The 16605-nt window shown below is 38.5% G+C and overlaps 1 protein-coding gene across 1 annotated transcript in view; it reads left to right on the top strand.

Moving 5' to 3' along the window:
- Window positions 1-16605, top strand: part of LOC139291220 (A disintegrin and metalloproteinase with thrombospondin motifs 7) — a 66839-nt gene that overhangs the window by 30800 nt on the left and 19434 nt on the right. The window contains exons 10-18 of the mRNA XM_070913225.1: window positions 3455-3547; window positions 4749-4894; window positions 6246-6415; window positions 6529-6662; window positions 7939-8059; window positions 9713-9957; window positions 10475-10616; window positions 13254-13380; window positions 15696-15909. Of these exons, the coding sequence (XP_070769326.1) occupies window positions 3455-3547; window positions 4749-4894; window positions 6246-6415; window positions 6529-6662; window positions 7939-8059; window positions 9713-9957; window positions 10475-10616; window positions 13254-13380; window positions 15696-15909 (1392 nt within the window). The remainder of the gene's footprint in view (window positions 1-3454; window positions 3548-4748; window positions 4895-6245; window positions 6416-6528; window positions 6663-7938; window positions 8060-9712; window positions 9958-10474; window positions 10617-13253; window positions 13381-15695; window positions 15910-16605) is intronic.

Here is a 16605-nt window from a genome sequence, read left to right as displayed (position 1 = left end):
ATGTTAGTCTTATTTGTTTTTATAGTGTGTGTATTATGTTTGTTATTACCTTAATTTATGTGCAAAAAATGTTGTTATGAGTTGTAAGAGCTCTGTCTCCCTCATGTCCTTGTGTGTCTCATACAAAGTGCCTTAAGAAATCTTTTTTAATTATTAACCATGTTAATAATTACCAAATATAGAAACTTGGATGGTTTCAAGTCAGGTTACCTGAAACAGTAAGAATTGTGTAGACGATGCAGACATCATGATCTAATGAAATGCAGTAGATTGTTAATAAAAAAAACAACGAACATGTTTAAAGTTGCTGAATAAATGGATATACAGCTTGACTTTTGCACCTATTACAATAATCACACAAAGCACAAACCAGAATTCAGGGATTGAAAATGCACACTATGATGATGATAATTATGACCATAATAATAATAGCTTACGGGCCACTGGCACAGTGCTGCCCTTCAGACATGGCTGCCCCAACTCTGCTGTTTCTGCCGCAGCTTGAGGAAATGGACATGTCTGGCTCAGTGCAGTTTAATATAAGTGCTTCACCTTAAAGGTGTGCAGAAAAGGCAGACACTCTAAAGGCACAAAGTACTGTGTATTAACAAAGGAAAAGTGGAAAGCCACTAGAATGCAAAAGAAAGACCTTTAAAGAATGTTTTATTTGATCGTTTTCTGAACAAATAAAAGTGTTTACTTTTGTGTTCAATTGGATTATCCTTTGTTGCAAAAGCTCTGCCTTATTCATTTCATCGAGAGTTTATCATTTATTACCATTTTCAACTAAGCTGTAATGTAGAAATCCTTGCTAAAAACATTTTGACACCTAATTGGTGTTGTCCCTTCATGTCTTTTAATCAGTTAATGTTTTAGTTGATTAGACCTGTTCACCTAAAGGTCTCTGGTGATGGTGAGCAACCAAACACTTAATGTAGCTGTAGAGGTTTTTTTTACCGTGTGCTGTGTGAGTCACCTGTATCATTCAAAACTCTAAAGCTGTACTTTTTCATCGTAAACCATTAACTTTTATTTTTATTTATATTCATCATTGTTGCAACATTTACAGTGTTTAAGACCATTCAAGCCTACTCTGATATTTTAAGAGTGTATTGCCACCCGAGAAATAACGCATTTCATTATTTTTTTTGGAACACATGACAACATGTGTTTCTCTCTCAAGGCAGCACACACACGTTTACATTATGTTTACGAGTTTCACATGGAGCTTCAAACATAGGTTATTTACATACATACATAGTTACATTGCCAATAGCTTTGTAGTATAGCCCTCTGGATGTACGCAGTGGGGAGGGCTGTAGTTTGTCGAAACTGTAGAGACTCAGTGGCCTGTCTGATTGTTTTGTGCCCTTGGCTAAAGGGTTTACATAATTTGCTCAATACGCGGGTGGTTTGGGGATTTGGGAGGGCTTCACTATTGATTTGTTTGTTTTTACGTGAGAGGCAGCCAGAGGATGTCGGGGTAAGTCCTGATAAATCCCCAGACAGGGGTAGCTCAGCTAGCCATGTGGAAAGCCAGAGAGAATCAGGTTGTGAGCTCTGCAGATCTTTTTTTTTTTTTTAGAAGCACCAGTCTTTGAGAATTCCTGTGGAGTGTGATGCTCAGTCACTGTTTATTAACAGTAACTGAAGTTGCAGATTATTACTTGGAAAAGAAGCTAAATATTGCTCAAAGATCAGTGTTAATTATTGCCCTCTGAAAGTTCACATGCTGAAATTTTACGTTTACATCTCAAAAATCATCCTAATCTACAGTATGACGATTTTGGCCGAAAGGCAAAATGTGCTCCACATATTCATCACAAAATGTCAAGCAACAGCAACAAGAATAGGCCTAGACAACTGCGCCAATCAGCCAGGAAACCTCTTTACAAACAGTACATTTGACCTTTTAATGTTATCAGTCTTCACACACATAGCTTTTACCACTGTAGGAAAGAAGCATCTGCTTATTGGTCTTTTGATTCACTATTGTTGCAAATACAGGCCAGACTGTTGTCTGTAAAAGTTCCTTTTACGTTCTCAATGGGCTGATATTGCTTTTCAGAGCCCAAAGCACTGCATCTGAATAAAACACATATGCAAATAGACACAATACAAAAAAACCAAAAAAACATCTTCACCAATTTGACAACACGCTTCAAATGCAGAAAACACAGTTCAAAATTGTGTTGTCTAAATTTGCAGGGCAATTCTTTACGCTCTGTATGTGTTGTCAAATTGGTGAATGTGTTTCTGAACGCGTTTCCTGGAGTTGCAGTACATTGAGCTGTCATGGCAACGGTAGCTTTTGAGTAGTGGATAAACAATGCACTTAATATGTGTTGTGCTGTTTGAATTTGCAGACAGGTTTTAAAAAGTTGTTCAAAAGGTTGCAATATGCGTGAGTTGTAACCTGAATAAATGTACAGAGATTGCATCAGATGTACAATTCAATAAGAAATTATTAGGAAAGTGACAGTTTAGTTGTTGAATAAATACATTTAAATGAACAGTTGCTTCGTCACTTTCTTGCCAAGAATTGGATGAGAAGATTGATACCACTCAAATCTGTACGATAAATATGAAGCTGGAGCCAGGTGACGGTTAGTTAGCTGACTTTTTGAAAGGTAACAACATGAGCCAGGAACCTCTAAAGTTCACTGATTAATACTTTATATCTGATTTGTTTAATCCCCACAAGTGTACAAACTTCATGATACAGTTTATGGGGGTTATATGGCGGACAATTAGCAATGAGAGTGAGAGAGAGTGGTATTGATTTTCTCATCTAACTAACGTGTGTAATGTGTAACTGCTGCTTCAAAGGGCAGATTTTATATTTGACGGATTTTAATCGCACATTTTACACATATAAATGTCTTTAAAAATCATCGCTGTTGTGCTGTAGAATGTGATGCATACAGCTAATGGCTACAGGATTCCAGGATGAAAGATTATAATTCAGTACATACTGCCCAAAGCTATCATTTCATACGGAACATTCACACAGCGATGGTTTTCTGGGAGATGGGAATGTCAACAATGCTTGCTGGATAGCTCCTGCATGTAATCCTTATCTGATCTGCTGTATCTGGAGAGATGACACGTCTTATCACACAGAGCAGGGACAAACAGTGGCGGTATGCTTCATCCATCAACGTTAATGGCATCTTTTTGTACTTGAACTGCGGAATTTAGGCAATTTAGTCAGACAAATACTGTAAGTAAACCTGCGATGAAAAACCTGTATTGACGGATGAGAAAATTAGACAAATGCAGTACAAAAGCCTATTCTATAATCCATTTTATTCAACCGAGAAAAAGGCTTAGATTGTATTCCTACAGAATCTCTGGTCGTGGACTTAGAAAACCTTGTGAGTAGTAAACAACAGCATGTTTGAAAGGCCAAACAAGTTGTGGGAGTAAGACATTACTCTCTCTGCTTTCCTAGAATGTATGCAGCACTCTGTGGTGTACTGTGGGAACGACCTGCCACTCAAAGCTGGACGGGGCCGTGGATGGGACCAGTTGTGGGGAGGACAAGGTGAGTCTTCCATTTCATGAGCATGAAGGGAACGAAACATGACGAGATTGCCGATATTGTTATTGATATTGTTGGCGTTTGATTATTAAAGGGAAGGGCTTTAGTTCATGGGAGTGTTTCCTGCTCGCAGTATTTATTTTGCATGTGACTAAGATCATAGGAATCAACATGTGGAAACAGGGCTGACCCAAGACTTTTGGAAGTAAGCAGAATATCACTTCAAGTCACACAAATACCGAATGTTTGTTTCAGACTTTCTTGTGTGGCCATGCTGCTCAATTTAAAAGTCAGCTGTGTGAAGATAGGACTGTAAATAATTCAAATTATACTGAAAGATAATGATGGTTTACAGAAAACTACACCAACACGCGCACACTATGAGTGTCTACTGTAACACCACAAACCACCATGAAACATTATTTCTGGCAAAGCAATTAGTTAACAGATTTCTGGTTTTCAGCTAGCAAATTGTTTAGCAGAGGTAGATGTACTATGAATGTTGGTCTATTCTGTAAACACGACATCTATTGCATGAGATCCCTCCTTTGTTGCTCTTTCTGAGGTTTCTTCCATTTTTTTCCTTGTTTTTTGGAGCAGTTTTTCCTCATCCGAATCGAGGGTCTAAGGATAGAGGGTGTTGTATGTTGCACAGATTTTAAAGCCCCTTGAAATTTGACCTGACGCATGTCTTTTCATTATTAATTTAATAAATAACCAAAAACGTTACATACATTCATTGTGTGTAATAGCACCTCCCCTGAAAGTTAACATTTTATTTCATGAAGGTGTATTCATTTTTTATTATGTAAGCAGGGGAGGACTTTGTTTCAACCTCCACCATACACCACTGCAGGAAACCCTGTTTTTTATTTACGTTACTGCCAATCTGCAGAAGAAAACTCAACTACAAATAAAATAACAGAAAGTAAAACAATGAAATGGACCTGGAACCAGACATAGCACGTTTGAAACAATATCTCCTCAGCTCCCACAGAAAGGGGAAATAAAAAATATGCAGTGATTTACAGGCTTATAGAGTAAAACTCTCTCAAACGTGGTGCATGCAAACCTTAAAGTGGATGTGCCACAGATATATAAGACAATGCTACATCAATTTCCTGTCAAGTAAGAACAATAAGATGAAGCTGACGGTATGTGTTCATTTATTTACTATATAAACTTTGCTGTTTTTTTTTATCAGTGGTGTTTCAGTGGAGAGTGTGTGGCGGCTGGATATCACCCAGAGGGCATAAATGGTGGCTGGGCGTCGTGGAGCGAGTGGTCGGCCTGTTCCAGGACATGTGGGGGTGGAGTCCTGAGCGCCCACAGAGACTGCAGTAACCCGGTGTAAGTTTAACTTTTCAGCCAAAAATACTTCAAAATGCTGACAAGTTTTCATGTTTTTAACTCTTGTTTTACATTTAAATGAATACTGCAATCTTTATCTGGGAAGAATAAGGATTATTTATGAGCTAATAAACTGAGCAAAATGCACAAAGAATGGCCAACCCTGAATTTTACCGTCTCTGGACAAGAAGAAAAACATCTTATTTACAGTTATGAATTAAAAATTCACCCTTACCAATATATCCTTTAATATCCGAATATAAGATGACATAATTTGTGGAGTCATGGGCTGTTTAACTGCACTTAGAAGATCATTTTGTCTGTAATGTGTGATGTAGTCTCTTTGTATGAACATGGAGAGATTCAGTTATTTTGGGAAATACATGAACAGATAATGATTGATATATGGATAATGAAAGGAGCATCAGGCAGTAACTTAATTCACACATTTCATCTGCCTCTAGCTTGCCAGTGACAGACAGTAGAAGCTATTATGTAATCTACAGAGTGGAGCCCAAACAAAAAGGCTGCTGTTAAAGGCAAAAAAAGAAACACAGATAGATATCACATAATCAGTGTATGTTTGCAAACAAATGTTTTATAGGCTGCATTTGTTTGTGTATTTGACATTCATTTTTATCAGTTGAGCCAAACATGTCAGTTTGTGCTACGAATGTGTTTATATAAAAAGAAAGAAAGTCCATATCAGTTGGGCTCGACCGTAAATTAGTTCTCTCTGGACAAAGAATTTACTCTTTCTTTTTTTGGATCAACTAAGATATCCATCCTTCCATTATTTGTACACGCTCATCCTTTAGAGTGCTGTGGGGTGGTGGGTGGAGCCAATGCCAACTGACATTGGGTGCCAGTCAATCACAGGGCTTACATATAGAGACAGACAACCATTAACGCTCACATTCACACCTACAGGCAATGCAGAGTCGCCAATTAATCTGACTTGCATCTTCATGTCTTTGAGCCGTGGGAGGAAACTGGAGTACCCAGAGAAAACCCATGCAGGCACTCTGCACCACCCCTCGACTGAAATATATCAGTAAATCTTTCAAATCTTTTGAGAAGTTAATTGAAGTAAAGTGTGAAAGGCAATTTTTGCAACTTAAGAAAGCAATAATGTTACAGTAGTTTGGGAACGATTAGGTCAACCTTAACGGTGTCAGTCACGTAATGCAACTATTCATAAGCTTCACTGCAAAATGTGAATAGTTGCTCAAAGCAAGAATGGCATCTTATCATTACTCCATTTTGTTCTGTCCGTTGGTTCAAATACCTCCTTACTCCATTTTCCCACCGTTTTGAGCATAAAAGTGAATGAGATTTGACAATCCTACAGTCCGAAGTACAGAGGGAAGTATTGTCTGGGGGAGCGACGGAAGTACAAGATCTGCAACGCTGCACCGTGTCCTCATGACCTGCCCACCTTCAGGGACATCCAGTGTAGTCACTTCAACAGCATGCCATACAAGGGCAAGTTCTACAAGTGGGAAGCAGTCATCAACAGAGGTGAGCGGGTTACCCTTGATTCAGGCTGTGACAGAAAAAGAGCATCTGGGTTCCTATTGCACAGTATTCATTGTTATCACATAGTTTTTGTCTTTTTTTCTGTTGGATCTCAGTCAACCCTTGTGAACTGCACTGCCGTCCACTGAATGAACATTTTTCGGATAAGATGCGGGATGCTGTCACTGATGGGACACCATGCTACGAAGGCAACAAGAGCAGAGATATGTGCATCAATGGCATCTGTAAGGTATCAACACTCTACCTACTATTCCACATATTCTCTGATAAATATTGTAAATATGTTTCGTTGTCTCCTCTTCAGTTTTTGCTTCGTTTCCTCTCTCATTTTCAAAACAAGATTAATGGATTATTCCATTCTTGTGTTTCTGCTTCATTTCATAGCATTGTGGCTTTATTAGTCAAAATTTAGTTGACCACCACCTGGTTTCCTCTGCAGGCGAGGTGTTGTACATTTGACATTCTGTATGAAAATGAGCTTGTTGATAGAAAAACATTGCGGCTGTTATCTCACTGCTCTTGCCTATCACCCTGGGCCAAAATGTCACTCACTGATACCAACACTGTTTGGATACTGAGTGGACAGCAATCACAGACTTCGGACTCTGATTTCATGACATTTTGTGACATTTTTGTCAGGCACCCACACGTTTTCTGCCTTACCTGCCCCATTTTGTGTTTTGAAGATTCGCTGTAATATTAAAGGCCAAATCAGTATTTTCTTTTCTTTCACATAAAATGAACAGCACACATATGCAATCAATGAGTTTTACTCAAATAAACAATCTATGTGTTTCTCAATTGATCATCTTTGAAAATATATGCCTAAGAAAAATGACATGTCAATCATTTTGAGATTTTGAATGCAGGACTATTATGTTACTTTACTAGATTTATTATTTATTCTTTAAATGTTTCAGTGCAAAACATATATAGTCATACACAAACAGTACAATACATACATACATATATATATATATATACACACATACATATACATTGTTGTACATTTTTCACTTAAATATTATAAATGTGTATGTTTTTTATTTTCTATTTCTTAATTTTATGTTTTGTACATACTTTAGTCCTCTTCCACCACTGCCTTTTGTTCATTTGGATTACATATTGTGCCTTTAACTCCACCAGGTGGGAGCAGCAGCACAGTATGGGATGTGACAATAATGATAAATCAGCACAGAACAATATTAAGAGTTTTGGTTTTTCACTTGCGTCAGTCTTCCATATCTGCCCAAGTCAAAGGCACATGGGGCAAGGTTGTGTTCTGTTTTTGTCTGTTCAAAGGCTTATCAAGTCTTCATGTGGATGATAGATGGGACAATTTGGCTCTGATCTAAATCCCTCAAGAAGGAAATGATAAGAGATATTTAGTCCCCAAATCACAGCATAATGTCTGTTTATCTAATTTTGCTTTTGTTGTGTAATCACTGTCAGGTTTATTCGAGATAATGTATTGTGGAATTAATTATTCTGCATGTGTGTTACAGAATGTAGGCTGTGACTTTGTGATTGAGTCCAGCGCTGTGGAGGATCGCTGTGGGGTGTGTCATGGTAACGGCTCCACCTGTAAAACTGTGAGGAGAACATTTGAGGAGAGTGAAGGACTCGGTATGTTTCTTACTACTTTTGGGTGAGCGCTATGCCTTTTCATGGGATCCTGGGGGCGCTTTGTCTAACGTGGCTTCTCGCTGTCCTCACTCGCGTCGCTTCCTCGCGTCGCTTCCTCGCGTCGCTTCCTCGCGTCTTAGTTCTTCCTTTGGGGGAACAGGGAAGAGACACAAGCTGGGAGGAACTGTATTTACCAAACAAGACATCCTCGCACACTCCACCGCCATTTTGAGGAGCAATTACTCATCTCAACTGTCAAATGTGTAGAAATAATTCAGTAACAGCTTCACAGAATGAACCTAGAAATAACACAAATAGACACTTAAAATTTGGGTAACACTTTAAGTCCTCCTATTTAGCACTCATAAGAAGTATACAAACATTTAATAAATGGTTAAAAACATACTAATGTATTTCTTAGCAGCTATAAGGACATTTTAAAGTGTTTATTTACTAACTAACTTATTACAACTGTGTTTTATTATATTATGATCTATTATCTGTTTATACTGTTACTAAAATGTGTTTGTTACTGAAAGAACAGAACAGATATGAGGGGAAAATCTATAGCCTAATTAGTTTGTGAAAGTCTAGAGGTAGAGTACGTGTGATATTATAGGAGTATAATAATAATGGTGACTGAATTATGATGCAATTTTTTTTATTTTATGAATAAACATGAATAATGTTGGAGCCACTGTTGGTGCTGTCATTCCACAGGTAGTTTGCATAATCAGTATTATGATGAATATTACAGCAGAGCTGTTTCTCCAACCGCCCGGCCGCTCTGCTTACATTACCAGCAGATCAGCTGACCAATCATAAACAGATTCAGACTGAAGGGCTTTTGCCTCCGGGAAAATATGTCTGCATAGGATACACCTGTGGTTACTCGCTCGAAGCACTTCTTCTCTCCTCGCTCCTCACCTCCTCTGAGACACATTTATTGGAACAACCTTGATGGTGGTGGACTGCGATTGATTTCCAAATCATGGGCCGGAGGCCGGAGGACGGAGGACCGATGGAAGGGAAGAAGCATAATTGGCACAATGGAAAGCACTCCTATTATTGTGCATGCTAGCTCACTGTCACACTGTCATGGCTTACTGGGACACTTTAACAGAGCAGAGCCATTTGAAAGCTATTATTAATATGTTATTTCTGCTGTGGGAAAAAGACTATACGCTGACAGGAAAGTGTTTTGAATGTCATTGTTTTGGCCAAGGATGTAGAGTGTGTCATTATGTTGTTTAGTCACATTTTGAAAAAACAGTGGAAGATTTTCATGTGTAGATTGTGTATTGTGCTTCAAACTAAGGCCACAAAGAAATGCTTGTTTGTCAATAGGGAGTAGTTGTATTATTCACCTCAAAAACAGTTGCTAAATCATGTTAAACTGCAGCTACCCAAAACACAAATATTTATCTTTTGTGCTATTTCTTTTCTTTCGTGCAGTTACCTCACAAGCAAATTTGGATTCATGGATGACAATTTAAACAAACTCTCACTCCCTTTTCCCTTTGGTAAATGGCCATTAAACTAAAGCACTCCAAGGTGGTATTTTCCTCCTCTGTCTCCTCCACTATTTGTTATCTGTATATCAGGACACCTTGTGTTTCAGTTTCACTTACAATTACACTTAATGTCCTTTAGGTTATGTAGACATTGGACTGATCCCAGAGGGAGCCTGGGACATCCGCATTGAGGAGGTGGCTGAAGCTGGGAATTTCTTGGCGCTACGAAGTGACCAGCCCAACAAGTATTTTCTGAATGGCGGCTGGACGATCCAGTGGAATGGAGAGTACAAGGCAGCTGGGACAGTGTTCACCTATGAGAGGACAGGACATCTGGAGAACCTGACGTCTCCTGGGCCCACCATGGAACCACTGTGGATTCAGGTAGGATTAACAGCTTAACTTTATGTTATGAGTGTATCTCATCCCTTTGTTGTACCAATCAATACGGCAACTGCTTGTAGAAAGAAATCAATTTCTGTCCCTTTTCCCGAGGTAGTATTTTCTGATATCCCAGGAGTTATCAGGGTGGGGTTTGCAGTGCTGAACATAAGTAGTTACAATTATAGTTACAATAGTAGACTTTGGATGGATGTCACTTTTATTTTATTGACGTTGAAAAGAACAGCTATTTAGACAACTTACTGCCTAGTTTTAAAAAGAATCACGTGACTCTTGTTGTCCTGTTGGATCCAAAAATGCTGTCTCAAGTGAAGCCATCCCTTTTTAATGCTTCCTTCATGGTTCTTCAGATGTGGTCGAAACTCAACCAGGAAATATGCAGAAGAGATTTCTATTTATTGATGTAGGTCTTTAGTTCTTGGAAATATTTAGCTAAGAAGGGCTGGTAGTTTTCTGTATGTACTCCAGAATTTCTTAGATATCGTCTCGTGTGTTTCAGCTTCTCTTTCAAGAGACCAATCCAGGAGTGCGGTACGAGTACACAATCAGTCGAAATGTCTCAGAGGACAACGACCTCCCTGCGTCACTTTTCTTCTGGAAATATGGCTCTTGGACTGAATGCAGTGTTACCTGTGGAACAGGTATGAGGTGCAACAAGATATGAGTTTCATCAAAATGAGATCAATGAAGACGCAGTGTTTTGCTCTTTTTGGTAAAAACTTTAATGTTGCATTGAAAACTAGTTGTGATCTCAGTGCTCCATCATAACAGGAAGTGCAACTGAAATGTGTGACGGACATTCACAGACATTTCATAGTTATGCAAAATAATGCTATTATACATTCTCCAACTAGGAAGATCAAACCTTTGGCCTTTCAAACTCTTAACTCAGCAGGATAACACAGACAGACAACTATTCAAAACAAGTATTATTAAGAGGCCTTCAACTTTTTTCCGTTTCATTTCTATAGAAAAAAAACAACAAGCTTGCTGTTAGAGGTTACAAAGAGAAGAAATACATTACAGCTGTCACTAAACAAAAGTTAGCGATCTTTTTTTACCTCTTCTATTTTGTTCTTACTACTTTTCTTTTTATATTTTTATTTACGCATACATGTGCCTTTTTATCAAAGAACCAGAAATGTTCTAACGCAGTTGCTCATGCAATGGGTAAAAGTACAAACACTACTGAGCAGAAAAAAGTACGTGTCAGTAATTAAGGATTAAAGTAGCCCTACAAGTCAACACTAGACATACTGCGTTTGCACTGTCAACAAATCTGTATTGAGCTATTTATCACCTTACCACTCCTTCAGGAGTCCTTCAGGAGTGTCGTGTTTTATTCTCTCTGATCTAGCAGAAGAGCTGGGAGTTTGAAGATCAATTTTAATTTACAGTGTGAATGAAAGGAAAACTGTGGAACTGTTGGCTTGTCCTGTTGGACGAATATAGGATTTGAAAGCCATTTGAAATGAACATTGCATAAGACAGACTTCAATACGTGCTTTCAAAGACAATAGCCGAGCTAGACAGCTGAAGAAACGGTTTAATTTGATCACGTCAACGATCGCGAAACTGTTTAACCCCCTTCCTGCACAGAAACAAATGCATACATCAATTATGTACCTTCAAAATAAAAAATGTCATGACTGATTTGATTTAAATTACTGGAAAAAGTGACATACTGAATACATACATACGTGTAAACTACTGGCATGTTGTCTGTGACATGTCTCTCGTTGGTGGGGTATTTGTTTGAAAATTTGATTTTATGAATACAGTTTATTTTAAACAGGCATGTGGTCATTGTACAGGGATGAAAGGACACATCCTCCAGTTTACTGGTCAATAGGCAAGATTGGCACTCCCTGAAATAATTGTAATTGAGAGTGATTATTTCATTAATCTTACTATTTAGTTCTACACAATTGCATCTTTTCTTTTATTGGTGCCTATTTGTTTTCTGTTACAGTCGCTGTGTGTCATTCTCATCAGGATGATCTTAAACATGTTTCATTTGTACAGCTAGAGTCAGGACATCTGATATTATGTGTGCAAGTTAATATTAATATATAAAAAAAAACTGGCCAAAAACAGCAAGGAAATGCAAAAGTAGTGCATGTGTGAGTGTTATTTTAATCCCAATTCATCAGGTTTCAGAGTTGCCCCTCGCCTCTCCATCCCCCATTTATAACACATTTTTTCCTCCATTTCTTTGCCTTTCCATGCGGAAAGCAACATAAATTAGCAAGACAAACAGTTTTGATTTGTTGTCCTCTGTTTACTCAGTTGTTCGATATGTGCTTCTTTCTGACCACATTTGTGAATGTTGGTGGAAATTGTTTATTTCTTTATTTTTTTTATGTCTTTTAAAGATTCAGCAGTCTGTTTTGAGCTTTGGAGCTCAGAGAGTTGGATGCAGGTTTGAAGGTGAAGTTTATTACTGTAAATGCCATAAGAGCAACAGCAGGGTTTTTCCCGCATTCAAAATGCATTAGACCAAAATATCTACCACAGAACATTACTTGTGTTGTACTGCATTTTTTCTTCCTGTCTCCATCTGGCTTTCAATCTAACGCAGCTGTCTTGTCCTTTAAGAGATGTCTTTGAAGGTGTAAATTAGCTATCAGACACTCACTGTGGCCCTCAGCAGGTCCTGAGCAGAGGGCACGGAGAGGTTAGAGGTGTCTCCTGCTCTGATGGGGTGGCAATCCCCTCTGGAGAGCCAGAGTACTGATGGAGAGAGGTATCACGGGAGGAGATAAATCTGTTACAGCCTTAGGAGACGAGTCCTTTTATGTACTGCTTTGTGTGATGCTGTCACTAAATTTTTAGGCTTTGGAAGGAAGGACATTGATTTGCGATGTTGTGCTTGTGTTACATATGCATGTTAAAATTATACAAAAAAACAGCATAAATGTGCTTTAAATGGACAACTTTGTTTTACCAGTGGCAGTATTGTTTTTAGATTAGATCTAAAACCTTACAAACATGTGGACATTAAAACCATCCAGCTGGTTTCATATGTATGTGTTTCAATAGTGTGTGGTGTTGAGTCCTGGTTTTATAACATAAAAATGTGTTCTGAATTCAGTAATGTTATTTCTGGTTGTCTCTTAGCTTCTCAATCCAATCACCTAGTAATGGCCTACCAGGTGTCCTCTAGGTACTAGGCTATTATTAATATTATTATAACTACAATGCAGCTGGGAGCCATGTATGTCTTAGCGTGGGTGCTCAGTCACAAAAGCTTGTCTCTCCTCTCGCTGGTTTTCCAGGTGTTCAGAGACAGATTGTTCACTGTGTGGAAAAGACAACTGGGATAGTGGAGGAGCACTTCTGCGACCCCTTAACCCGACCTGACGATAACCAAACAAGCTGTAACAAGGATCCATGTCCAGCCATGTGAGTTCACCTCCCAGACGTTATTTACAGATTGACACCAGCGATATTCACAGACACTTGTTTTTCAACCCTTGAAAGAGCAAACACTTATCCTTGTAGTGAGCATTGAAGCAAATAATCCAAGCTACCAAACCCAAAGTTGCATGCATAACTATTGCAGGCACAGGTTTAGTATGTTTGTACAGCAGAAAGAAAGCCATAGAAATCATGATTTGATCATTTTAACAGAATAATGTAAAAGTAAACTATATTTTCAATAACCGTTAAGGAATAATGGTTCTTAAAAATGGAATAAGTGTCCATGTTATAGCCGTTTTAATAAGAAAGATGACATACTCTGCTGTTTCTTTCAACTTGTGCTTCACATGAACAGTTTAGCAACTCACCTGTCTGGTAGGGCAGGCACCACTGTGATTGCTAAAAATGATTCAGATATATTTTTATACCTGTACATTTTATCATATCTTAAGACTATCTACAGCTATCAAAATGTAAATCTTTAGCACCTTAAACAACTTAAAAGAGGCATTGAGTAAGTTATATGTATGTTTATTTGCCTCTGTCAGCCAAGCCAATTGCATCAATATTAGAAGGTTTATGACGGTGAGCAAAACGCTAATATGTGCACAGATCCAACAAAAACATGTAGTGAAGAGGTAATCACAACTCAAAATAATATTACATCAAAATAAAATATAATAATAATTCAATTTGATTCGATTATTATAGCCTTTTAAAACCAAAAACATGAAATAGCTGTTGTTCTGTTTCCAGTTTATCACAACTGCCTCCCTGAATCATGTCTTGAGGCTATTTATTTAACTTGCTGTTAATTGAGCATTTCTAGGAGCATTTTGTGTGGAACTTCAAGGAGGAGCTCTCAAGGAGAATAAAACTTGTTTTCTCCCCCAAAAATCCTCATATTTACACCTCCAACCCTAGATTGATCCCAGAGTTGAATTATAGTTATTTTGAAAGCATCACATCAGACATTTGGGGGTTTTTACTGAGGGAAGATGGAAGAGGTGAAATAGCCGGCTGCACACAGCTGGCAGGTTGCTACACTGAGATCAAAGAATCGCCACTCTTCAGACATTTTTCCTCCTACACATTTTATTGCACCAAAGTGCAGCTTATTAACTTGTGGTAGTATCAGTCATGAAACTCTCAGAATAAGACAACAGCAGTTCCATTGCTACAGATGCTGTAGGTGCACCAAAATGCATTAAAGCGTCATGTGGGGCATCAACATTGAACAATGACAAAAAAAAACAGTTTTTAAGAACTATCGATCTTTATGTCCACAACTTCTAAATGAGGTGGAAAGGTGATCTTATTCCACTACAGAGACTGTTCTTCTGTGACACTTAACACTCAAGGTTTTCATATAAAAACTCCATTCAAGATAATATAATATATATCATTACTTATTTGGTGATCTGCCATTCCCATACAGAATTCAAGTGTGCGTAGGCACACACAGAAACTCACTGGAAACAATACATGCAGCAACAACAGCAATATTGCCTTTTCATTGGAAGCTCAGATACATTCCTGCTGATAGAAATCAGTAATTTCATGGGTAATCATTTGTGTGTAATTGTTTTAACTATTTTGTGTTTGCCTAACTTTCTGTGTCATGGGTAATGAATAGCTACAGTTTATTCTGCATTAAACCAAGAACTGTGTGGCTAATAAGCCATAGCTCTGCACAACTACACTTTCAAACCAGCCGGCAGAGTTTTCCTCAAAAACACCATTTTGTGGTACACCACATGAACATTCACACTTGCTCCCTCCAAATATAATTTTGATAATGACTTAAAAAACTTTCAGTGATGCTGAGCTTTGAAACAAACACATCACCAACATACACAACCTCCATGAAAGAGCAAACTTTTCGCAAAAGGTCTCAATCTTTTCCACTCTGTGTCTCTATCGTCCTCTTTCGAAGTAAACATCGTAGTAATGGTTGTTCTTTTGTGTTTTGGCTTTTTGCTTGTAACGATGTAGTCCATCTCTGGGTGGGTGAAAATGTGAGTGAAGGACTGAAAGTTTTGACAGGCAGAAATCTCTGAAGCAAAACTTGAGACATTGCTATTGACAAGCAACTCTATTAACACCCTGAAGACACAATATGGACATTGTAAGCTGGGCGACAATAAAATCGTACTCACTGAACCTTTATAACACAGCTGTCTAAATCTGTGTGTGAGAGTCATTGGCATTTGCACAGTTGTAAATTATTGTCATTTTCCATCACAAGTGTACCATTAAATTGGAAATGTTGGCATCTTCTGTTTCTCTGTGTGCAGATGGTGGGTCGGGGAGTGGCAGAAATGCTCAGCGAGCTGTGGAAGCTTGGGCCTGACTAAAAGGACAGTGCTCTGCATCCAGGCAGTAAGTGTTGAGGAGCAGGAAGCCCTGCAGCCCAGTGAATGTGAACACATACCCAAACCTGAGTCACTATCCTCCTGCAACACACACATCCCCTGCCCAGCAGACTGGACCACTGGCAGCTGGTCAAAGGTGAGTCTGGGTTGGAAAATGAGGTTCTTGTTTGTCTGCAATTGTGCTGTTTCAAAAGGAAATGAAAATGCAAATTCTTACTGCGACTACTTTCACATTTTCTGATAAGGTCTCTCTGTGAAAGATGATGGTAAATTATGTAGTAATCATGGAGAAAGTAACTCATGTTCTTATCTTCTACTTCTTGTGTAGTGCATTTGTTCATTTTGGCCCAAGACATTTTCACACCTCAAGCTTTTAAAAAGTACAAATGCTAGAGACTTAAGTGGTACACACTGACACACCCACATTGTTGATTGCTCATAGCCAGCATGTTGCGTCAGATCTTCAGGTTTGTCACCAGGCCCGTAACTACAGAGAGGTCATGTCCTTTGTATTGTTTGTCATATCCATCTGTTTGTTTCACACATAGACACAACTTGTTTGGAAATAAATGAATGGGGGTTGCTCACCCGGTAGAGTGCACACCTTATCAAGGCTCTCTCTCTCCTACCTTTCCTGTCTCTCTCTAATGTCACTGTCAAATAAAGCAAAAATGCCCCCAAAAAATAAATAAATAGATAAATGAATGACCTTTTAAGATGCTTTCTCAAATCGAAGCATGATTTAAAGGGGTATTTACAACATTTACCGCCTGAGTTTAAAGAACAGAAGTTCACCCTGGTCTGAACTCTACCTCTCCGGTCTCTCGCTGTG

This window comes from Enoplosus armatus, chromosome 1, assembly GCF_043641665.1.
Source record: "Enoplosus armatus isolate fEnoArm2 chromosome 1, fEnoArm2.hap1, whole genome shotgun sequence".
NCBI classification, from domain to species: domain Eukaryota; kingdom Metazoa; phylum Chordata; class Actinopteri; order Centrarchiformes; family Enoplosidae; genus Enoplosus; species Enoplosus armatus.
This window is presented reverse-complemented; position numbering and strand designations above follow the sequence as displayed.